The following is a 25594-nucleotide window of genomic DNA, read 5'->3' as shown; positions in this document are numbered from 1 at the left end:
CAGAACACCAAGGGCTCCACAAAAAATGTTGGAGGCAAAAATGCTATGAATATGTCAAAAAAACTATGTTAATTGAAGTAACTATTGGGGAAAAAAATATCATTTTGATTTGCTTATGGAATGGTTGCATGAATTTGTTTAATGATTGCGAGGCCTGCATTAATGCCTGACAATTGGGGAAAAAATGATCTCCCTTTACAAAGAGAAAAGTAACACAAGTTAATAAAAAAGTATGGAGGGGGAATGTGTCCGGGATTTAGTCGAATTCAAAGGGTATGCAACATGATAATGAGCTAAACTTGGAAGTGCAGTACAGTTTGGCCTTGAAAAGAGGATGTGCAGAATGACAACTCTGAATTTCCCTCCGCTCAGTCATGGGGACCGCTAGAAGCTAAAGTTCAAAATATTTAGAGGGCTGTGGGTTCTCTTTGCATAATGGTTCTTAAACATGCAATCAAAGCAACGTCTCCCACCTATCTCATGATCAGGTCTCAAATTATCAATGACACTTTTTTTTCAGTAACGCTGGAGAATGTTTATTGCTAACCATTTGTTATTTACTTCACCAGCAAAAGAGATGGTATCTGTCCTCTGCTAACCACAGCGCAGGTCCCTGGTGAATTTGTTTTTCATTTGTTTTAATCAGAGATAAGGCTGAAGTCAAGCATCTGCGTGCGTATGTACATGCACAAGATTTTGCCTACGTCACTCTTGCACACCTATCTTAGGCACATACCTGATGTTCTGATGGATTTTGGTTTCCCAGAGGTTATATTTAATAAGAGAGAATTACTGATGCTCAGAACATCTCAAGACAGGCAGTACACATCTGGTAAGTCAAGAGAGCTAACACAGTCAGAGTCAGGTAAAGCAAAGACTCTATTTTATCGTGAGCTTTTTTTTAACTCAAGAGAAATCTAAATAGAAATGTTTTGTTTTATCCAATATTTAGAAAGCATTATATTGATGTGTGGTAAATTGTCCCTTGAGGAGACTGAATCCTAAGCAGCAAAAACTGCACAATTCAAGGGTCTCCAAATGATTTAGGATTATTTCTTCCAGGATCATCAGGCAAGTTACAAATTCTGACAGTGAGCACCAGTTTGAAAAACGGAAATTCATATGAACAGATATCTTCCCAAGAGCTTTTTGTCTCTGAACATCTGTCAATATTATATGTATAAAAACCTAGATATTGGGAAATGTTGGGGCTTGCTTAACAGTGCACTTCAAGGATAGAAAACAAACTTTTATTATGTTTATTAAAGTTATATAGATATTTCTTTGGAATATATAATACCCAGTTGGGTGATTTTGCGTCAGTCTCTCTCTCTCTCTCAGCCCAACCTACCTCACAGGTTTGTTGTAAGAAAAATAGGAGAAGAAGTTGTGCTGGATATTTGCCACCTTGAGTTATTAATAAAAGAAATAATAAAGATATAAATAGAAGAGACATAATGATTATTTTATAAACAATACTTTGATTTTATGATTTTTCTAAAAAGTATATTAGATTCTGTAACAACTCATCATTTTACATTAGAAAAACTGCTTAATCTAAGGTGGGGTTTTTTTTGTCTTCTAATTGGCACTTCCTTGATTTATCATTGTCACCAAATAATTATTTTTGTTTTTTCTCTCTCTCTTTAAGGACATATTGTCAGTTGCTATACTGGATGATCATTACTGACTAAAAGCAGCACAAATATTCCCTGCACCCAGCTATACCATCTGATTTTCCAATTTAGAAAGTTCTATTCCTGCAGGATTTCCTACCTTGGTGCAAAGATGGAAGCCCAACAGAACAAGCTCGAATTCTTCCATAAGCTGGGCTACAGCAAGAAGGAAGTGTGCAAAGTGCTGGAGAAATTAGGTCAAGAGGCTTCGGAGAATGATTTGCTGCAAGAATTGATTCTCACGGGGAGGAGACCTATGGAGAGTGGGAATGGGGCACAAAGTTTTCAGCCCAATCTTGCTGCCCATGGAATATCTGGACCCCTCCCATTCCCACAGAGCTCTACTGAGGAACCAAGTGAGGCATCTGGTCATTTGAGACCTATTGTAATCGATGGGAGCAACGTTGCAATGAGGCAAGCATCTTTCCATTTTGTTGTCTCAGGGGCTTCTATTTGCTCTGCAGACCTAGAATGTTACAGGTCAAGATGGAGTATTTAAAATATGCTGAACGCAACTGTGGGTTTTGGGGCTGAGGCCACTCCTCTTTTCAGGAAGGCATAGTATTAATGGTGTGATTGTGTTGCATTTGAACTTTTATGCCATAAAGCTCTTCTCTAACGTATTTGAGCTGTGACAGCATGAAGATGTGCTACATTCAGATAGTGGGCCCAGGAAGGACATTTCATGTGTGAACTGATCTTATCTAAATTGTAGCTGAGGAGACTAAATAAGTACACGTGCAAAAAAAGGCTCTCTTTTTGAAATTCACTTGTGCACGTTTCCTAAACTGACAGGCATCCTATCTCGGGGAGATCTGCACCCAAGGCCTGTTAAAGTTCTGCTGCCCATTTTATTACAACATCCAAGAGAAGATAAGAGTCCTTTTTATGACAACAGATTACACTGTTTTTTTGTAGAGCTCCTGATGACAAAAACCAGTGTGGTGAGTGACACAGAAAAGAGTCTGCCGAATCTGTGACCTTAGATGTAAACATATTGGGGGAGGGGTGGAGAAAGAACAAAAAAATAATAAATGATGCATGCATGCACACATCACTCCACTGAGCACACTGCCCTCCAGTTATACTGAACTGCAAGTTTTGGCACTATGAATTTTTGTTAAGTTTTCTTACCATGGTATGTTGAAGGAAGGGTTTCACAAAGCTGAACTCTTCTAAGGTGAAACTTCAATCTATCTACTACATTAGTTCCTGGATTATGTAGGCAGCATGCCCGGCTTCTTTCTCAGATTTGCATGACAGTTTTGTGTGTCCTTGATTTACCCTTGAATAGTGTTTCTCAAACCTGGCAACTTTAAAATGCATTGTAACTTCGACTCTCAAAATTTCCCAGCCAGCTATGCTGGAGTTGAAATCTACACAATGTAAAGCTACCAACACTGCTAGCTTAAGTTTTTTTATATATATAACATTATTGGCTTTTAATTTTTCTGTTTGCTTTTATGATGTGCTTTAAAATGTGTGTACATTGCCTTGAGCTGTTTTGCAATTATGCAGCTTTTATGAACTGAAATATTCGCAGTAATAGCCAACTGGCACTTGCTGGACTATGAGTCTCATAATTCCCCACCAGCAAAATCCCATCTGCTGAGAATAATGAGAGTGGTAGTCCAACACATCTAATGGTCTCAGAATGATGCATGCATGCACATGCTGTTCATCTAATCAAGAAAGTGTTAAAAGTTGGGAGTAAATGATTCCTGACTCACGTCTTTAACCAGCATAGGTAACCATACAAATGAGCTGCTTTGCCTTCAGTGAGGCATATCCCCAGTATCTCAGGAAAATGCAGTAACGTGTGTGAGAGAGTCAACAAGGATTTTACAATTTGTCTTAAACAACCCAGAACATGCAACCCCAGAGGGGATATCAGGGACTCCAATATCAAGCAAATTGTATCTAACAGGACAATTACAACAGTGATAATGTAAATAAGCCCTTATGTTTAACAATCAAAAAGCTCTGTGAATTTGCTTAGTGAATGTGTAAAAACTCTGTTGGTAAAACTAAAGGAAATGAAAACCACTTTGTTCAATGCCAGCCTTCTCTAGCCAGTTATGGTTAGCTTACTACTCAAATAATGGCTACTGCTCTATCTTGGCAAATTGTCTTAAGATAACGAGTTTGTCTCCCTAAGTAAATAGCAGGCTTCTAGTTACTTTGCATACCAAAATACACCATAAAGTCTCAGTAGAATTAAATTCAAGTAGGGTACCAACACCTTCTGATAACCTAACAATGGATTTCGTCCATCACAAGTCTATGTGCATCTCCCCTTGGTCCATGCCATAGGAACTGGAATTGCCGCTAGGCTGCAGGAAAGAACTTTTTTTTAGATTAGAGAGATGTACATGCAAATATGTAAACAACAGTTAATTGCTGCACAATTGGGAAAAAATATGTATAACCTATGATACTCAGCTAGGTGGCAGCACCTGAACAGGGTTGAATTTAGTTTCTATTTGGACACCCTAGCCCTAAAAACACCTCAGAAGCCAGCAATGGCAAAAGACTTTCATATTTTTGCCAAGAAAACTACACTAAAATGTCCTTGAAGCTATCAGAAGTCAAACATGACTTGAAGTGTATTTTACCCTACAGGATATAATAGAAGCAGTAACTAATATTCAGAATATGCAAAGTAGAATAGTCATTAGCTTACTAGAGTTTTTGAACGGATTCTTTTACAATATAGAAGAAATTAAGTAGATTTACTATGTAATTGTGGGATATTGCTAAATTATTGCCTATTTGGTTAGGTTCCATGAAGACAAGAAAAAAAATCCTGCTTCTTCCTTTCTGTCACAAGTTCATGATCTGTGTTTCACTCAAAATTTTTGTTTATTTTATATGAAACCACCTGGAGTCCAGGGAGTAGATGGCATACAAACTGCTTCAGTGAAAAACCTGTTCCTAAGCTGAGAATTCTAAAAAAGGATGGAATAAATGAATACATAAGAAGAGAGCCTATTAATTGTGGGCAATTAATTTAAGTGTAATTTTAAATCTATAATGACAGTCATTTTTACAATTAACTTCTGGATCCACTGTTCAAAACTAACTTTCATTTTGTCCATTGTTAAAGTATTTTGTTCCATTTTGGGTTATTAATTCAAATTTAAGTGCTCTTCTCCATTTACCTACTTGGGTTATTTATTTATGTAATCTTTACTTCTTTCTGATTCCCTCTACACAGAGTCCAATACGCAAATTCCCATCATATAATGTTTTCTTTTCAAAAAAGGGAATAAATGAATATGGGGAAAGTCCCATTAATTATATGCAATTAATTTAAATATAATTTTAAGTCATTTATGTAAGATTCTGCTCTTTATAAGATTCTAGGTGTTGCCATAGCATAGCATTCAAAATCCAGATGTGGACTGCATTTTGAAATTGTAATGTATCTGATAGAATCTAGAATAACTAAAAAATAGGTAGAAACTCTACTTCATGCAGAATACACAAGTACCTTAAGTATATTCCCTGTTACATTTCAAATAAACATCTTCAGGCTGAAATAAATTTTACTGCCAACAGTTTGATTTCAGGCAAAATTCAAACCACCCAGGTGTCACCTTTTTAATAAGATGATACCTGGGTGATTAAAACACACGACTTTTTTTATAGAAGTCTGCCAGGCATCTAAAAACTTTACTGGGATTTTTCAAATCTGATCCAATCCTGAATATTAGACATCTTATTATAAGTGCATTGCTAGATCCATTTGTTTCCTATCTTTCTCTTGGCCCTGCATCCAGATAGATTTCTAGGTCAGTAGAATGCAAAATAATATGTAATTTGAATCCTTCTTCCCAAAAGCTTCATAACAAAATAGGTGTTGGAGATAGACAAAGATAACAGTCTTATCCCTTTACTTTGCTTTTAAAAGATAGATCTACCAAATGCCATTGTTGTTATGGGTAGGAGCAATCAGATATGTTAGTACATCAGACATATTTTGCCTTTCCTGGAACTGATCGTCCCTCCATCAAAATCAATACTGAATTTACACAACAGTTAGAAAAAGAAATGCTTTTAGACACATTTTGAGCTAGGAAATGGTTTTCAGTACAGAATGAAATACTATAAATCCATTTTTAACAGAAAAAAAAGCCATTCCCACTAGCCAGAAATTTTAGCTCCCAGGCACAAGAACTCCTTTAAATCCAGCATATGATATATATGGCAGAAGCCATTAAAATGTACTGAACTGGCTAACATTAAAAAATAATCGCTTTTCATTTTTTTCCAGTCATGGAAATAAAGAAGTGTTTTCATGCTTAGGAATTCAGCTGGTGGTAGACTGGTTCAAACAAAGAGGTCACCAGTACATCAAAGTTTTCGTTCCATCTTGGAGAAAGGAACATTCTCGATTTGATACCCCTGTTACAGGTATGAACAAATCCAACAGATTTTCAGTATGAAGTATTAGTTCCCAGTTATACAGTAAATGATTCACATTGCCATCAATGAGATTAAATATTTATCAGAACACTGCTTCTATGGAAGCACAAAAGGCGTAAGGCAAAAAAGCACAATTAGAACCAGCCCAAATCAGTTTTGCTATAGCTACTGGTTTTCAAATAGTTAAACAAACTTTAAGTTCCTATTATTTTTGTCTAAGAAACAGCTAGCTTGGTTATTTATTTATTTTACCAATAACCATAACTTCAAAAAACTACCCAAAGTATGCTTTTTCCTTTGCTCAGCTCCCAGATGTGAGAATCAGTTGCTGAGTTATCATAGATTCCGAGCCAACTTTGAGCACATATCACATAGCTTATTGGATTAGTTTATAAAATAAACATAACAAGCAATGTTTAAACAGGGAATGTGTGATCCTTCAAATGTTGCTGAACTTCTAGTATCTCTCAACATTGGCCAGGTTGTCTAGAACTGATATTCAGGAACATTTGAGAGTCCACAATGGACCAGATAATTTACATTTCAGTTCATATTCTAATTAAATGGAAAGCATTAGGATTTATTCCAAATTAAATGGGCACCGAAATGGTGTTTTATAAATTCATGAACTTGATGAATCAGCAGGGGATTGGGCAAGAAGACCTCCACAGTCCCTCTCACCTCTATTAATTCTGTATTCTGAATGAAAACATGACTAAGCTGTTTTTTGATTCCTTGTGCAATGCTGATCATTGTGAAACCCATCTTCCACTTTTGCATGCGACTATTTTTTGTATGTGTGTGTGGTAGTATTTGTTCATTTTCTTGCCCCATTTTTACTTTTAGATCAGCATATCCTTGAAAGTTTGGCCAAGCAAGCAATTCTCATCTACACACCATCCCGCAAAATAAAGGGCAAAAGAATGATGTGCTATGATGATCGCTACATTGTCAAATTGGCCTATGAGCAAGACGGGGTCATTGTTTCCAACGATAACTTTCGCGATCTGCAGAATGAAAATCCTGCATGGAAATGGTTTATTGAGCAGCGACTGCTCATGTATTCTTTCGTCAATGACAAGTAAGAGTCTGGTATACACACAAACAAGATTTCATCAATTTCTAGCTGAATTCTAATGTTAAAAAGTGCTGATTTCAAGGAGCAAGAACTAAAGTTTAAAATTTGGAAGCAGGAGCATGACAATCAATCAATGTTTTTTTCTGTCATAGACCAGCAGATGAAAAAAAATCCACAATTAATTAGAGCAAAAAGGAAAAAAATATAATTGCTGTAAAATATCTAAAAAGTATTTGAGCAAGTATTACAGCGTACTGTACAAACTGTAAAACAGTACTTGGATATGGTCAAGGAAATAAAACCAGATTGATCTAAAAATAACAAATAATAATAATAATTAATGATTATTAATGATTATTAACTTAAGATAAAACAAATTAGAACAACTTGGATATTTAGTTATGGAAATAATTTTATTTGCTACCCTGAATCAATATAGATATAATTTGCAAAATTGATAGGCTATAATAGACATTTAGTCAAATTTTTGTTCCCTTTTCCACACGGCCAGGACATATTTTTCTGCTGCACATGTGTTCTGTCCTCATTTTTACCCACATAGCATCCTTATAAAGTGAGTTATGCTAACAAAAGTGACCTTCTCATTTAAAATCACTTTGGGAGCTCAAAGATAGAATAGAAGCTTGAATTGAGTTTCCCCAATGCTAAACAATACGTAATTAATCAATTTATTATAATATGTTATCAGTGCTGTACTGGTTTTCAGAGGTGTTATCTTAAACCTTTCTAACTTGCCTCCCAAGGTAGAAATGCAGAAAATGGGCAACCAGACAGATTTATTGTGCTGGAGTGGTCACTAACTGGTTTTAATATACAATCTGTATCTGTAGCTTCAAAGGGTTTGCCCCATGCAGATTTGCTATTTCCAATATTCTAATTTATGATGGCTTTAGAAATGTAAAAATATTCAAAACATGTTTGAGAGTTTGTATGTATATTTGCAGGTATTTTTTCTATGAGGACATTTATTTGAATGTTGAAAGATATAAAGATAGGTTGCGAACTTCAGCACGTGTCAGAAAATCATGAGAACGTTGAGACAGTAATTTCTGTTATTATTTTTAGATTCATGCCACCTGATGATCCTTTGGGCCGACACGGACCTTCTCTTGACAATTTTCTTAGCAAAAAACCTGTTTTCCCTGAATCAAAATGGCAGCTCTGTCCTTATGGTAAGTTTTGTTCAATGCTTAATCCATTAGTTTGCCAGATTTACAATGAAACCAGTTACAGAAAGAACAAGACTAAAACCCTGGCTTCTCTCAACAATAGTTCATGATAATTTGCACATTATTTGCATATTCAGATATTTACATCTGGAACCCACAAATCTTTCAAAAGAGAGCAAGCACCCGCCTCGTTTGACATTATACACACAGAAACACCCAAACGTTCCAGGTTTCAGTTTGGCTAAATCAAACATTAACCCTCCCAGAATGGTTTGGCTAAGCAATATGTTTTCTGCATGAAGCAAAACACATTTTTCATTTTATGCGCACCTCTAGAAATGCCCATGAAGTCTCAAAGTGAACCTGTCAAGAAAAATCTTAAATTATCCCTGGTCTCGTTTTTTTCTTCTTTGTAGTAAACCCATCCTATGGAGGTAGAAATATACAAAGGCTAAACAAAGTATTAGGCAAAGCATTTTTATATGCTTCTGCATACCTGGCAAGTGCAAGGATATAAAGGAATATTATGGTAGTAAAATTTCAGATTTTAGTACGTTGCACTCCCTTTTGAAACAGTGAGAATTAATAAATAGTGCAATAATAATAATTCCTGCCCCATTTTGTATACCACATTCTTTCATGCACCATCAATTACAATCTTACATAAGAGAAGCTTGCTATTACGGCACTAACAAGAATAGTCGGCGTGTTTTGCTTATTCAATGGCAAAATTATATTCTCCAGACATATTTTCCTGAAAACTGGAATAATTTTTCTAAACATTATTCTGTATTTGTATAAAATCAAAGTACAGGTAATCCTTGACATATGACTAGAACTGGGGCCAGAATTTCCATTGTTAAACAAGGCAGTTGTTAAGTGAGTTGTGTCCAATTTTATGACCTTTTTGCCAGTTATTTAGCAAATAACTGCATTTGTTAAGTAAATCCAACTTCCCCCATTGCCTTTGCTTACTCGAAAATGGCTGGGAAGGTTGCAAATGGTGATCAGGTGATCCCGGGATTCTGCCACTGTTGTAACTCCAAACCAATTGACAAGCCCCTGAACTTTGATCATGAGGCCACAAGAGATCCTATGATGGTCATGAGAGGGTTGGTTCAAAGTCATTTTTTCCCCCAGTGCTGTCGTAACTTCAAATGATCACTAAGTCAAGGACTACCTGTATATGGAAAGATTATTTTTACAAAATTAAAAAGCATAAGTTCCTTCGGTCTGCTTCCACGCCCACTGATACTAGCCAGTTATCTAGTCATTTTACTTCTCACAGGCAAAAAGTGCACATATGGCATCAAGTGCAAATTTTATCACCCAGAAAGACTGAACTGGGACCATCTCTCTGTAGCTGATGAACTCCGTGTCAAAGCAAAAACCTACTCAGCCAGTCAGAAGACTGAAGAGAAGAAGGGAATAAACCCCATGAGTAAGAGTGGACATCCATCATCTCTATATAGTCCTAGAAGTGCCATTAACAGAAACAGCACCGCATTCAGCTCAGAAGTAGTTCACACGAGTGTCCCACAACAGATGGGAGAGTACCAGATGGATTCAGCTAACAACTGGGCAAACATGTATCAGGACAACCACCAGGCTCCATTAACTTTATTACAACATGGCCAAACTGGATACGCAGCAGTGGTATCTGAGCAATTCGCTGCCTCTTCTCTAAATGCCAGGACTTATTCTGGAAATATACTTGGAGGATCTGTAAAATATGAAGCCCTAGTAGGTGAGCCCCCTAGGGATCATTATCTCAGGTACAGCCAGGCTCCACTTTTGTCTCATCACAACCGGTGCTTGGACTGTCCATGTTTAGAAATGTGCAACTTTCAGGGATGTCGCAGAAAACAGGCATCAGCAATACAGGCCTTACAAACACCTTCCGTTTTAGCAAGGCAGATCTCAAAGGGCCAGCCCAATGAACAACAGGATTCTATAGATTCTTCAGCTGAGATATTTTCATATAGCAAGTATGGAGATATGGGTTATACTGGACATTTGCAAACCAGACTTTGTGACCAAGTATTTTTGTTAGATTCCAACTCACTCGGAAGACACAGTTGTCCTTCTGGTGTGGAGTCTCAGCAGAATTTGGCTCAAAATCCATTTTCTCAAGAGAAAGCAAGTGTCCAGCAACCCCTAAGGTTTATGTTCCCGTATCTTCAGGAAAACCAAGCTTCAACTTCCTCCAACACAGACATAGTGAGAAATTTTATACCATTAGCTAAGACGCATGGGAACCTGCAAAGTAGGTTCCCTAATAGGAAACCATGGTGAAGTTTATCTCATGTTGTCATTGCGCAAGGTACAACCTCAGCAAATCAACTGATAAGAATATATAGATACATACACATGCACAAATTTTCTTTTTACTGGTGTTTTGTCACCCTCAGAAACATCCTAACTTTCAATCCATTAAGCCGATTTGTAATCTTATTTGGATCCTTCTTACATGCACTTTCCACAAACATCTTAGATGGCTTCAGCTTCATATATGGGTTTCTACTTAACCATTCCCCAACAATTTCTTATTCTTTTATCAAACCACGAGCAAGGTGTTTTTTTTTAAAAAAAAAACTTATGTTTGGTAAGGTTTTTGTTTAACACTGATTCTACGCTCGTCGAACTCCAGGTGGCTACATGGATATGACCATGTAGAGTAGGTTCAGTTTGTTATTTGGTGGACTATCCTATTTATAGTTTTCTTGGCAACAATACAACAAAAATATAAGAATTATTTGCAATTGCCTTTTTCCAGGATGTTTTTCTAACAGATCTGAGATTTCCTGGTGGTCTCCCATCCAGGGCTGTCACTGCTGAGGCTTTAACAGAGCAGCCAAGTTCAGTAAAGGACGGCCAGCTGCTCTGACATGCTAGTCTTGCAGTAGAAAGGCCAAGGCACAAATGATAACAGTATTCTCCCAATAACCAAGGGATACATTTTCAGTCATTCTCACTAGCTGGACTCCATGTTTTAGGCTTATGAATGTACACATTTATACCTCCTTTCCTTAATACTCAACAGAGAAAATAAGCCTTCAGTTGGCATCGTCATCCCCCCCAAACCCCCTTTAGTTGGTACATTAATTGAAACACCTCCTGGACAAATACTTCTTCCCTCAGATTGGTTTAGTTTGTTATTTACTGGACTATCCTTGAATATGGTATTTTCAGAAACTGCAACTGATCCAATACAGGGAGATACCTGGATTGTTATCCAAAAACCTCCATTTTGATATATTTCGGTAATATTTAAAAAACAATCTTCACAGGTTTCTGGTGTTTTTAAGGTTAGTCCGAAGTGCTGATGCTAATATAAACAAAAACGTATTTTACTTGATATACTTGTTTTTGAAAGTGCCAGTTAATTTTTCCTTATATTCCTGAAGCTGTGGATGGAATATAATGTATTTTAATGGCTTATTCTGCAACTGCTTCCTAATTTAGTTATTGACTGCTTGTGGGGAAGTTGTGCAAATTATATTTTGTTTTTGAATTCAAAATGAATATATAAGCTACCATGAGGACCTATTTGCGGAAAGGTGAAGGACAGCTCTTTTAAATAAAAATAAATAACCCAATTACATCTAGTGTATCTTTTGTCAAATAAACCAAGTTATGACACATAAGGGAATGCTAATGCATTGGTGGGCTGGTATTTATATTGCTACTGAAGGGACTAGGTATATCTAGGACAAAAATATTATGGTAGATCCCTTTTCTTCATGCCATATTTCCCAATGGGAACTTCCTCCTCTCATTAGAAAAAGATGTACTAGCATATATCCAAGTTCTAGATCCTGTATCTTACAGGTAGTTAACTTATGACTTAATGGAGCCTGATCTCTATTACGATTAACAGCAACTTAACCATTGTTAGAAAGTAACATATTGCATAAATAGTAGAAAACATATGTATTATTGGCTGAGTCCATGTGCTTTTATATTCCCTATGACGAAAGTTCTTGTTTTGGAATGTCATTCTGTAATTTTTTATATTTGTCATTTACCTCAGACAGTGCTGATTCTTATAAGAATTTACTAAATCAAATAAAGTGATTCATTTATAATTTTCATACAAGCAGTCTTTGACTTACCATCACAATTGGAGCCAGAATTTCCACTGTATGTTGGTGCAGTTGTAAAGTGGGTTATCATATGACCAAACCAGATTTTATGACCCTTTTTTACTGCAGTCATTAAGTGAATCTCATGCTCAACAAGCAAATCATGCAGTTGTTAAGAAAATCCAGTTTCTCCAATTGACGTTGCCTGTCAGAAACTAGCTGGGAAGGTAACAAATTGTGATTATGAAACTGCAGGATGCTGCAACTGGTTGCAAGTGTGAGCCAGTTGCCAAGTGAATTGCAATCATGTCACTGCACAGGTGGCATGACAATCATAGGTGTGAGGACAGATTGTAAATTGCTTTTTCCGAGGTAATCCTTGCTTTGAATAGTTGTTAAATGAATGGTTGTAAGTTGGGAGCTACCTGTATTAATATATAACAGATAAAAATAAGCAATCAAAGATTGTGCCAGTATGCTTACTAAGGTTACTTCTTAGCAACTGCAAATATCAGATACCAAGCAGATTGTTTCCTTAAAAAGTACCGATAGTAACATCTGAACAAGCATTAGATTTGCTTTTATGCTATGGATTTCAAACCTAATAAAGAGCTTTCAGGGTCTGAATTTGAAATCAGAATCATCGTGTATCCTAGCACTGACCAATTATTATAATATAATATTATATTATAATATCCACAGCAAAACATGTTACTTCCTAGTTAAAAAGACACAAAACAGATGTTACAATATATTTTTTAATTTTTATAAATAACTTATCTGTTACAAAGACAGTTAACCCACCTAAATCACAAAACCATCAACTCAAGATATCCAAATTATGTTTTATTAATAAAACAGGTAAAAAGTCATTTATCAATCTTCACATAGAACTGCAGATGAAGCTGAAAAACAAAGCTTCTTTTTTTTAATAACATAATGCATTCAATTCAAGGACTTTGGATTTACCAACTGATTGATTACTTGGGATACTAATTTAATTCCCATATTTAAAAAATTACAAAGCCTTTAAAACAAAGGCATTTGTATATTTTCATAAAACCACTTGTAAAATTGCTGTTAAAAGATGTCCACTGGCAAATATTTACAGTGGGTGACAGTCTTACTTTGTCTCTCGCTACATTTAGGCTGCAATAGTATATCCACTTACCTTGCAGTAAGTCTCACTGAATTTAATGGCACTTAATTCTGAGCAGATACACACACAATTTTGCTGTTCATTGCTTCTCCTCATCTCATCCCGAGAGATGACATATCACTTATGTAATACGCAAGAGAGCAAAATAAAAATAAAATAAAAAATAAAACCATGATCTTGGTTTCTATTAAAAGTTTTCCTAATCACCTGAATAGATTTCCTTAGAAACAAGGACATGAAAAAAGAGAGATGCTTGGCATGGCTTCAAGTCTACTTGTTTTCTCTTTTCCAGGCTGTCTTTCAAAGGATTCTAATTATTGCTATTCTCCACCAAATCAGGTTTAAGAACTGGCTGCCAACAATGACCATATTAATGTTTTCTGCTATTGCTGCTATTCTGTGTACTCAGTATGTCCCTCTCCCTCCCAGATCCAGTATTTTTAATTCTGGAGAATTTTAAAGATACCCAGCAAATGAAGCAAGCCTAACAGATGCAGATATTCCAGGTGTTGGGACTCAATTTCCCTTCTGCTTTTGTTTGCTGGGCAGAATCTTACCAGGTGTCACCCACCGTAAAAATCAGTGTCCTGAGTGAACTAGAAGCACGAACATTTCCTGCATTTTTAACATACTGCATCTGCAGGTCTTCACAGATTACCAGCATTTACAAGAGCAACATACAGACAAGAAGAGGCAGACAAGAGCTAGATTGTGCATTGTCGTGAATGCTGTTTTAAGGCACGGCTTCTCTCAGATCAAAAACTTTTTTTAACGCAAAGGGATCACAATCGTGCATAATCACTTAAAGGGAGAAAGAAAGTTAACAAAGACTATTACACTATACATTGAGAAATACAAGAAATAATAAAAGGTGAAGAAAAGTCATTTAAGGGAAGATTCTAGAACTATGTACAGTAGGAAAAGCCTTGGGGGTATTTCACGGTGACTATGGTACAGACAAAGCATGCAGTTTTCTTTTCTCATCTTCAGAGGATTGTACTGATTTTTTTGTCTTCACAGTGTGGAACTGTTTTCCGGAAGACAAGATGAAGAGTACCTCTGCATTTCTGAAGTTCTTCTATGATTCCTGGGCCCTCTGTGGCAGCAATTTGTTCCTTTTTCATTTCCTCTGTGAATGTAGTGTTTTACTGAAAGCTTTACAAAAACAAAAAAAGCTATCAATCTAATTCCTTCCCCTGTCAAAATTCAGTAGTGACATCTGTGGAGAAAGGCTGTTGGGAACACCAAAGCACTGAACCTGGTGGGAGTTACTCTTATGGGCATCTGGTGATACTGTACGTGTCAGGCAACTGGCAACCAAGTTCTTTCAGGAGATCACCTTCCAGCCGATGAATTTCCAGCTGCCTGCAGCACAAGACTGAGGTATTATCTCTGTGTCATGACATTTAACATTACTAATAAACCTTGTCACATGTTCAATTTTACAAAAATCCTATGCATAAATGATTATTTATCCCAAGGAAATGACACAATAGTCAGAAGTTGGATTTACAGAAGATAAGTAAGCCTCCCTGGCTCAGAAATGCCTGGGCATCTCACATTGTTCACAACGATTTAAGGCTGGGTGATTTAAAAAAGTACAAGCTGTACAATTCCACTGAGCTCCCTCATCTTCTTCAGTATCTGGAACAGTCTTTGGTGTTTTGATCACGGATTTTTGATCAGCTGAGGTGGAGGGGGAAAAAACCAATGGTCAAATATGAATAGCTGAACAAAATATATGTATGTTCCCCCTTTCCAATTATTATTTATTTAATAAACAAATTTATATAGCCACCCATCTGACCCAAGTACACTCTATGTAAGCAACACTGATTACATATTAAAACTTTCAAATATTATTTTTACTACTGTGATTTTAAAAGTCCAACTCATAATTCAAGAGTAAATAAATTACTACATAGGCAAGGTGAGAAACATGCAAGTTCAAGAGCCATGGGGAAAAAAGAGGATCTTGTTTGAAATGTACTGGACCTACGTGTACTAAAACAATTTGCTAGGACTTGACATATTGCCCTCTTTCTTTTCTTGGCTTTGGGTACTCGCCTCTCTGTTTTTCTAGCTTCAAGTCATGTGAAACTATGCAGCACTCTATAGGATTTGTTTTTGATGGTTATTTTAAAAGAGCTACACCCCAAATCCTGAAAAAATATGAAACGAAAGGTTCCCACTTCCCCTGGGGAAAGGTGCAAAAGAAATGCTGGTGTATTCCTGGTTTGGAGAAATTAGGGGTGGGTAATACTTTTTCAAGAGGGCTGAGTCTTCTGTTAAGTTCTATCTGTCCCTTATTTTCAGTCTACCAAGAAAGATAAGAGAGAGCTCAGAAAGAAAACACAGCACCATAAACACTAAAGAAACAGTGTTTCGGAAAGAGTGTTGTGATTCAGGGTCAGCCTGTGGGTTCGGCAGTTGGGTCGGACGACTCAGAGGAGGAGGAGGGGGGTGTTGAAGACCTTGCTGAGGGGGTTGAAGATCTTGCTGAGAGCCCTCAGCCAGGCCCCTCCCACTTGGTCACCACGGAGACCCAGCTGTGTGAGCCTGACATCTTGGATGAAGATGACCCACAGCTGGCCCTGTTCAAGGACGCCCGACGCAGGAGGCAGTCAATTAGGAGTAAACAGAGGAAGGCAATGGGGCTTCTCGGAAGGAGGCAGAGAGAAGCCACGCCCTGAACTCTATATAAGGGGAATGTGTGGGGAGGGCTGGTTTGCTGAAGGCAACCGCTTGGATAGTTCGTGTTTCTTAAAGCTCCTGTTTCTTGGTTCGTGTCTTGTTTGTTTTTGTAGCTATAAATTTGGCAGGCATAATTCCAGCCTCTTGCCGTTTGTAAAGGGGTTGTCCCTGCCTTTTCTGCAGGGCCGGTAGCAGGCTGGTACAGAACAAAGAGTATGTGTGAATATCCCAAGATAATTTCTCAGTTCTTATGTTTAAAACTGAAGAGAAATCAAATGTCCTAGCGTGTGTAAATGTATAGCTCCTGTCTTTTAAAAAAAATGGGATGATGCAAGAAAAAAGAACAAATAAACAAGAATAATTATAGCAAATGAATGTGATGATTTTTTTGAAAAGAAAAATAATTACTAGCATTACCTTTGGGTTTTGGTGCCACCGGACCTAGAAATCCAATATTGTCATAAAAATTATGGATGGCACTGGGATTAAAATGTGGTCCTGGAAAAAAAAAAGAATACATCATATAGAGCTAGGATGGCAAAGGCAATTAAAACTGATGCAGTGGGATATTTATGATCAGGGTATCACTGGTAACGTTGCATAGCTATCCGTTGTTTTAAAGGGAAGTTCTGAGGCCATTTAATAAGATCCACCAGCTTCGTATACTCATATATGAGCCCATTCACATTATAATACAAAGGGGATGGGGGAGAAAAACATTTACTTCAAAGGGAAAGATAATCAAGGTGAGCTCAGGAGACTTTAAGAGTTTTCACTAAAAAGTATAAAAATTTGTTCATAGATAAAATGGCCTTAATTATTATTTTCTCCCCCTCTGGGATTTTCCTATAATGTGGTACAATCTCTAATAAAACATCAAATTTAAAATTGAGAATTAAGAATACAAATACCACAGTTGATAACCTCATCCTGAGTACCTAGACTAGGGGTAGGCAACCTTGGTTCTTTTATGACTCGTGGACTTCAACTCCCAGAATTCCTGAGCCAGCCATGCTGGCTCAGGAATTCTGGGAGTTGAAGTCCACGAGTCATAAAAGAGCCAAGGTTGCCTACCCCGACCTAGACAGTACATTATCTCATTTGAATTTAAGAAAGAAACATATTGATGTTTGGTACTCTAAGCATTAAAAAAAAATACAGTAATGCTGAGTTTCGTTTGTCTGCATTCCAATTGCTAAAATGTATCAATTTCAATTTACTTTATTGCACTTTTAATACACCCAAAAGAGGAATTCTTTGGGTGATAAGCTGACTGGAAAACTGAAAATATTTGACCCATTTTCTCCAGGAATATGTCTATAATTATGAAGCAAAGAAATTACGAAGTGTATCCAACTCGTAACCTGTACATTATTCTGAAATAGTAAAAAGACCAATTTAATTTTGATTCTGACATAATTCTGAATTTACACCCTGATTTAGAGTAGGATTTTTTTTTAAGAACACATATCCTCTTTCTCCTCCATCCCAAATTCTAAGGCTGCTTCCAAATGAAGGCTATTCTAAGTCCCACCACTGCAACTAATTGCAAGTACTGAATTGCATCTCTGTGCATAATAGAATATGGCCACATGTTACTAACTACTTATTATGTTTTGCTAAGTTGTTTTTCTCCCTACTCAAATAAATATAATTTTAAATTTTTACACACACCCCAAAAAAAAATCCGAACCAGAGGAAATAAAAGATAACTTTTAACTACACAGCTAAGAATTTTCTTTTTATTATATAGCACTGTTAATTACATCAAACTGAATCCTTTTTACCACAGAAGCACTTTAGTGCTTTCTACAGGGGAGTATACTATAGCAGTGGCCCCCAAGGACCAGTTCCATGGAGGGAGGGTTTTTCTTGGATCGAAAGGGGGGTGGTTTCATGTGCTGCCTGCATCTGGTGGATGGGGCTTCACTTATTTGCGCAGCTTGGTTTACGATATTCACGGAATGGTGCTAGTCCGCGGACCGGGGTGGGGGGTGGGGGGTCCTCTGCAATAAAGTACTGCTCTAAGGAAGCCACTCATTAATGCAACTCTTAAAACAGCAGCACCTTTTTCTTCAGTAGAAGCCTGAAGAAAATTGGCTGCTTTGGTAAAATAAAGCTTTGTTCTCTTGAAGGCCAACACACTTCTTTAATAATTTTCAAAGCGTGCACAGCCCTATTCTGCAGTTCTCGAACCTTACATACTAAAAGGTAAAAAGACTGTTCATATTTCTAATACAATACCTCTTGCTTGAAAAAGATCAATTTCTTTGGTTAGGCAATCTATGTCTATTTGAAGCTGTCTGTTACAACTTCTTAACTGTTGCATTTCTTCAAGCTGAAAAACACAGAATTATTAGTTTCATGGCTATGATAACAAGACATGGTTATTGGTTGATGATGGTGTCATTAGAATTATATAATCATTTTAATATTTTAAGCCATTCAGGCAACCTCTTGGGTAGGCTGAAAACCAATTAAATATCTGGAAATCAAATTAATGACTACCTAGATCTCATAATCATAACTTTAAATACTGAAATAAAATTTAGCTTTTAATAAATGAAAGCTCCAGAAAAATATAAAGCTAGATAAAAGACATGTTATCTAGGAATAATTATATTAAGAACAGGCTTGATTATAACAGAGATATGGCAGTAAGCACAAATAACTGAAAAAGTGCTCCATATGAATGACTTCTTAATGTTTCTGAATATATTTTCTGAATGTCACTCTACTTCTCAATTTGTACTTTGCTCACCACATATCCTGCAGATTTCATACCTAAAAACTGCTTTTTTGATTTGATTTATATTAATTTTATGGTAATACTGGATTATTCTGTATCTCCAGAAATGATGACTTACTGAAGGAATTTGGGAAGCAGAATTTGATCTTTTCAGCCGCCTTCGTGTTAGATTATTCTCCATTTCATTGACTTCTGATTTTAGTTTATCCAGCTTTTTCTTTTGAATCTCAAGTTCTCGTTGAAGCCGTTCCATCCTAGCCTTCTGATGTACTAGTAAAGCTGAAGAACATTAAGATACCATCTTAACCAATTTAATGTTCTCTTCACAGCATTTGTTTTAACCCAGTGCAGTCCTAGGACAAACAATTATATGAGAATTTCCCAGTTTGTCCAATATGAAACATAGGGACACATAAATAATGATTTATAAAAACCATAAAAACCAAGTTTATAACAATCTAATCAATATGGTAATTTCAAAGTGCATTATTAAATTAATCAATATGTGAAATTTAAATTTTCCCTGCTTTTGCTTCCTTAGTTAACTTTCTAATCTATAAGAACAAACTTCCATATAGCCCTAGTCTGTTTCTAATAAACAATCACCTAATTATAGCCTACTCCTTTTTCTATTTTCTTTACTTATTAATTTACATGTCATTTCAATTATTATCAACCTCAAATGGTTTACATCTTCTATTTTCCCAATTAAGAATTATACATAAATATTGATAAACCAACATTCTGAATCATAATTCTAAACCAAAAATTCCGTTCAAAATAAACATTATACCACAAAAGGAATAATTCATAGCACATCTGCCCCTAAGGCTTTCTGGGAAAAAAAAGGTTCCAAAAACCTCCTAAAACCCACCAGGGTTGGAGTAACGCAAGTGATTCTCAGGGGAATCTCAGCTGTTCCAAAGTAGCGAGACAGTGATTAAGAAGATCTATGGGGACACTGATGATGAAATTCTTTACAAGAAATGGCTTCTGCTTTTCTTTTTATGCAGACAAAAACAGTTGTGAGAAGACGATCTTGGAGATAACCACATGTAATGCTATGACGGTTCTTCATCGCTTGCCTCTTCTACACAATCCGTAATTTCTACTCACCATTTCAGTTTTCACTCTCCATTGCCCCTTACAAATCCTAACTGATTAATCTTCCCAATTAGTTTCTCTGCCAGCAGGAACCAACTAGAACCGTATCCTAGTTTCAAACATTTGTGATTTAATTCCTAAATTTTCTCTAAGTAGATTATGACCTTGTCATGCAAACTAAACGAAACCAAAACAAAACCCTAACTCTGTATCTCAAACTCTTTCATATTATCCTAGTAGTAAGAAAGGTGGTAAGAGCCACAAATGGGATAGTGTTGGTGAGTCACTCGAAGCTTGTTGTACCTCATTACATATAAAAACATTTTTATGAAATATTATGGTCCTCTTTATAAGAAAAAGAGACATCAAACAAAGCAATTTCTTAAATCTATGTTTAATTATTTTCAAATAATTGCTTCAGTGTAATCTGCTTCTAGCTTAAAGCTCAATGTTTTAACAAAGCATTTAAAACTTTGTGAATCACATCTTAATTAAAAGCATTATTATGAGGTCTCTTGAAAATTGACCAAAAACTGGATTAGTGGAAATGCTGAATTAGTGCTGATTCATGTATGTAAATACAATTGAATGAAATGCATTTTAAGCAATCCATTGGATTATTAACTAATTAGATAACCCTTCTTAGGGGAATCTAGATAAGCTGATAATCAACACAAGAGTCCCTTAGAATGGATACAAACTCCAAATTTCAAAGAATAAAACACTGGATGCTGTTGATAGACAAGAGGAAGGTCTTGACAGCCTAAAATCCTGGAAACAAGGTTTCGGGCATCACAGGAACATGAAATGAATATCTGTAGTCTAACGCAAACTGGCATATCCTCCAGCTTTCCAGGCAACCCTCTACTCCACAAACCACAGGGAGTACAGCCGGATGTAATAAAATGTAAGATGGAGATTTGTTGTAATACTTTTCCAAGTTCAACATCACAGCATTCCAAGAAACATGGTTAGAAGATATTCAAGGGGGTGAGATGGCTCAGTGGTTAAAAATGCTAACTTCTCAGCTGAAAAGTTCAAGACATGAGCACCGTGCAGTGGGGTGAGCTCCTGCTACTCACCCCAGAGCTCCTGCCCATTTAGCAGTTCAAAAGCATGCAAAAGCAAGTAGATAAATAAGTACCACTTCAATGAAAAGGTAACAGCGTTCCATGAGCCTCAGCACAGAGTCATGCTGGCCACATGATCGTGGAAGAATCTTCAGACAATGCTGGCTCCCTTGGATAAGAAACGGAGATGAATACTGCTCCCAAGAGTCGGAATTGCCTGGACAGGGGATACCTTTACTTTATCTTTAATGAAGATATTCACCTTCACATCGTGGCATATAACAGCATGCAAATTTAGGAACGAGCCCTAAGGGGATTATGTTTATTTGCCAAGGGAGAGTTAGGCTGGCAAGGAGAACTGATTCTCAAAGACCCCCTTCTATCTTCTAGCTATTCAATTTAAATATAAATCATCTGAAGTTGTGGTGCTAAATGTTGTGTTCTACATTCCTCTCCTTACTTCTCCCTGATATCTGGGTGCAATTAGAAAGATAATCTTTGCAATTAGAGAGACAATCTTTGCAATTAGAGAGACAAATACAAAGCCATTGTGATCCTACTGAAAGACTTTAATGTTAGAGTGGGGACTTCTTTGCATGATTATGCCTATGTGGGCATCACACCTTTCAAGAAAGCCCTGGTTCAACCCTTTCTTAAAAACCATCACTTGATCCCACCTGCCTGGACAAAAGGGTATTTGCTAACGTTGAAGTGAGGCAAGCTAGAAGGCTCAAATGGTCCAAGGCAGGAGTGTCAAACTGCGGGTCGGGCGCATCATCCGGAAGCCGCGCCCACCCCATTGCCGGCAATGGCAAAACTGTCCTGATACGTTGTGTGATGTCACGTGACGTCACGAGTTTGACCGTGTCTGGTCTAAGGTGTGCACAAAGACAATTACAAGCTTTATGAAACTCTGAGAAGGCCCAGTCCTGAGTGATAATAGTTGTTATATCTACTTAAGACTCAAATGGAATATTTACCAGTATCTCAATCTATGCTACACATCAAAAAACTTTCTCATAGAAAAATTGCCAGCTAGGAACTGTCAGCCCATAAAATCTAATTGGTTCAACCTTGATTGCTCTTGTTCATGAAAGACCTAAAAGCAGTTTTGTATTTGGTTGAAATAAATAACCCACACCAAACCATCATGCCCAGATGTTAAAGTTTAGATACAATTACAAGAAATAGTCAACAAGAAGGGTCAACAGTTGATCTGAGCTACAAAAGACAGTAAAAGAGTCCAACTGAATCATATTTATGTGAGGGAGATTGGCGGTTCTTAAATATGATAAATAAATAAAAAAATATTTTGGAATATTCTGCCTGATATACTGAAGAAGCATAAGCTCCTATTTGGTATCCCCATCTCAGCTACAGTTTGGGAGGATTTTTACACTAACTTATTTGTCAACTCTAAACAGGATCATCCAGAAACGATGACTGCCAAATCTCTGATCCTTGACAACATCCCTTCATTGGCCACCAGTGACAATGATAGAAATTAAGCACATTATTCAGTCACTGAATCCCAATAAGTCACCCGGTGAAGACTTCTTAAGTCACAGAACTTTTTAGCGCTCCACTACTACTGATTATATACAGACAGACAATACTGGCCAAATCCCAGCAGGTTGGGAATTGGGAACTTTTCATTACAGTTCCCATTCACAAAAAAGAAAACACACACCACCACTAAATTACAGACTCCTATGCCTTATTGATATAACAACGAAGATGTATGCAAAACATCAATAGTCTACATTCAGACTTGGTACTCAACAATAGATCATTGATTTATTCTATACTATATTATTACCAAATGCACAACAGATGGAAAATATGTTTACATCTTTCATAGATCTCAGTGTGCCATTAGATTCCATAAATAGAGATATCTTACGGAAGAAGGCTGTCAAGCTAAATATGGAGCCTAGATTTCTATACCTGGTAAAGGCCCTCTGTACTAATACATACTTGAAAGTCCACACTGGAATAAATGGCTCTCTCACCCACAGTATCCACTTATAAAAGTATTAGACAAGAATGTACTTTGGCCCCAAACTTTATGTTAACAACATCCCATAATTTCTCCATTCTACAGATGTTCACTTGCCAAAGATCCTTAATAGACACATTAATATTCTTTTGTATGCAGATGACATGATTCTGATGGCAGCCTTCCAAGCAGGCCTGAGAAAATTGATGGGGAAATTTGGTTCCTAGTGCACTTCTAATTTTTTTAATATTAATAAATCCAAAGTGATGGTTTTTGGAAAAAGATGGCCAAAACACAATTGAAATTTGGAAGAAGAACCTATAAAACAAATAGATTCCTTCTCACACTTAGGAGTAGTTTTTATACATACTGGGTCTTGAGCCACTCACTTCAAACAAATCTTTATAAAGCAACAACAATATCAAAAATACTAAATAGCTTGGTTACAAACATCAAAGCTCTCTGTTCCTCATTTTAAAGATCCAAAAGATAAAAATTGTACCAATACTAACAGGTATTGGTGCAGATCTGTGGGCCTATCAAGTGCCTCTATACTTGAACAAAATCAAGCAACTTTTTTAGTGATTTTAGAGACCAACAGGAATATACCTACTTTAGCAGTAAGAGCTGAAACAGGTACCAGATAATTTGTAATGTAACAGTAATTAAAGCCTTTAATTATTAGCTGACAATTCTTTCAATGGAGCCCAACAGCTATCCAAAATATGCCAGAACCGATGGGCATACTACAACATACCATATGGACCAATCAATTTGTCCAAATCATCTCATATTAACAGCTTCTCAACACATTATCTGCCCTCAGTCAGACATAAGTCAAGACAATAGAAAAAGAGCTTTGTATATTAAGACCCTGATTTTAAGTCACTTGCAAACATCAGGTTATTGCAATGATTTGCCAAAAAATTAAATGGCCTTCCAGACAGAAAAATATGTGACAATGGATTTCGTTCAATATCATATATACAGATGATTCCACCAAGTGACATATTTTGAGAACATGTATTTGAGGACTATCAGAAATAGAATACATTCAGTGTCCTATTGAATTATCATTTATATGCCTCAGACAGGATTATAACAAAAGATTATCTTATTTGAGGGGAGGAAGGGAAAGAGAAGAGAGAGAGAGACAGACAGATTCATTAAAACTATTAAGCTTATCATCAGGGCTGTCCAAAATTTTATAACACACACTGGGGTTGCATGCAAACATGATGAATTCACCTACAGACACAATGTTTTGAACTTTAATATTCATTTTATTATACATCTCTGCATTGTATTTTACTTTATTCTTTTAAAATTATTTTACTTTATTTTATCTCACTTTAATTCAGTTTATTTCACTTCACTGAGTCTCACTTTACCTTATTTTATTGTATCTTACTGTGATTGATGGCCGGCTTTAATATGGTCAATTGCCTGATTAACTCTATCTAATTAGAAAATAAATGCCATTTTTAACTTATATTAAATCACAATAATCTCTGATAGATGATATTCATGGTTTCCCCAACCACTGAAAAATGAGCCTGTATATTTGATATGTGTTTTCATTTCATTCCAGAAAAATCTCGTTTTTATCATCCGTTGACAATGGCAGAAATATTCAGTAAATGTATCATGTTGTCTAAGATTTGTAATTATGTTACATGAACTTGATAAGAACTTGTTAACAACAGAATAAATGAATTAGTATCGGCAAGCATACAAACCTCTCTTAAGAGAATTTGCACTATATATCTATAACACTCTGGTAGTGTGATATGGAAACTGTTTATTGAAAGCCATTGTTCAGAAATATTTCATAGTTTACAACGTAACTGCAGTACAGGTACTCTCAACTTACTACTGTTCCTTTTGTTACAATAGCACTGAAAAGGGACCTAGAACCATTTTTCACACTTAGCACCCTTGCAGCATCCCCATGTTCACCTGATTAAAATCCAGATGTTTGGCAATTAGCCAGTATTTATGACAGCTGCACTGTCTCTGGGTCATGTGATCACCTTCTGCATCCTTCTGATAAGTAAAGTCAATGAGGAAGCCAGATTCACTTAACAATTGTGTTACTAACTTAACAACTGCGGTGATTCATGTAACAACTGTGGCAAGAACGGTCGTAAAATGGAACAAAAAACAAAATTCACTTAACAACTGAGGCTTCCGGTAGCGCTGCCGCGCCGAATGGCGGCGTTTTGAAGCCACTCGATCCTGGGAAGCGTCAAAGCACTCGGAGGCAGCGAAAATCAGCTGTCCCGCGGCGCCAGAGTCTCTCCCTCGGGAGAAGAGGGAGAGGCGAGCTTGTTTGGGTAGAGGTAGAGCTCCCCTGTGATTC

General features: G+C 36.6%; 2 protein-coding genes across 4 annotated transcripts in view; one reads left to right on the top strand and one right to left on the bottom strand.

Moving 5' to 3' along the window:
• Nucleotides 1-749: 749 nt before the first annotated feature.
• ZC3H12D (zinc finger CCCH-type containing 12D) lies at nt 750-14803 on the top strand (the record flags this gene model as incomplete). Of its 2 annotated transcripts, XM_081314698.1 has the most annotated exons (7): nt 750-832; nt 1652-2090; nt 5953-6092; nt 6951-7185; nt 8269-8375; nt 9661-9813; nt 14637-14803. In XM_081314698.1, the coding sequence occupies exons 2-7, from the start codon at nt 1789-1791 to the stop codon at nt 14801-14803; spliced, it is 1104 nt and encodes a 367-aa protein (XP_081170824.1). In that variant the 5' UTR covers nt 750-832; nt 1652-1788. The 2 variants fall into 2 exon arrangements, with proteins under 2 accessions (XP_081170824.1, XP_081170825.1); XM_081314699.1 differs by lacking the exon at nt 9661-9813.
• Nucleotides 14804-15093: 290 nt separating this feature from the next.
• Nucleotides 15094-25594, bottom strand: part of TAB2 (TGF-beta activated kinase 1 (MAP3K7) binding protein 2) — a 45742-nt gene continuing 35241 nt past the window's right edge. For both annotated transcript variants that reach the window (XM_081314696.1, XM_081314697.1), the window contains exons 4-7: nt 19178-19338; nt 18555-18648; nt 16728-16808; nt 15094-15302 (exon numbers count right to left, since the gene is read on the bottom strand). In XM_081314696.1, coding sequence (XP_081170822.1) covers nt 15154-15302; nt 16728-16808; nt 18555-18648; nt 19178-19338 — 485 coding nt within the window. In that variant the 3' untranslated portion in view covers nt 15094-15153. The remainder of the gene's footprint in view (nt 15303-16727; nt 16809-18554; nt 18649-19177; nt 19339-25594) is intronic.

Source organism: Vipera berus, assembly GCF_964194415.1.
Source record: "Vipera berus genome assembly, chromosome: 1".
In the NCBI taxonomy this organism is placed as follows: domain Eukaryota; kingdom Metazoa; phylum Chordata; class Lepidosauria; order Squamata; family Viperidae; genus Vipera; species Vipera berus.
Note: the sequence above shows the minus strand (reverse complement) of the source record. Positions and strands in the feature narration are given on the sequence as shown.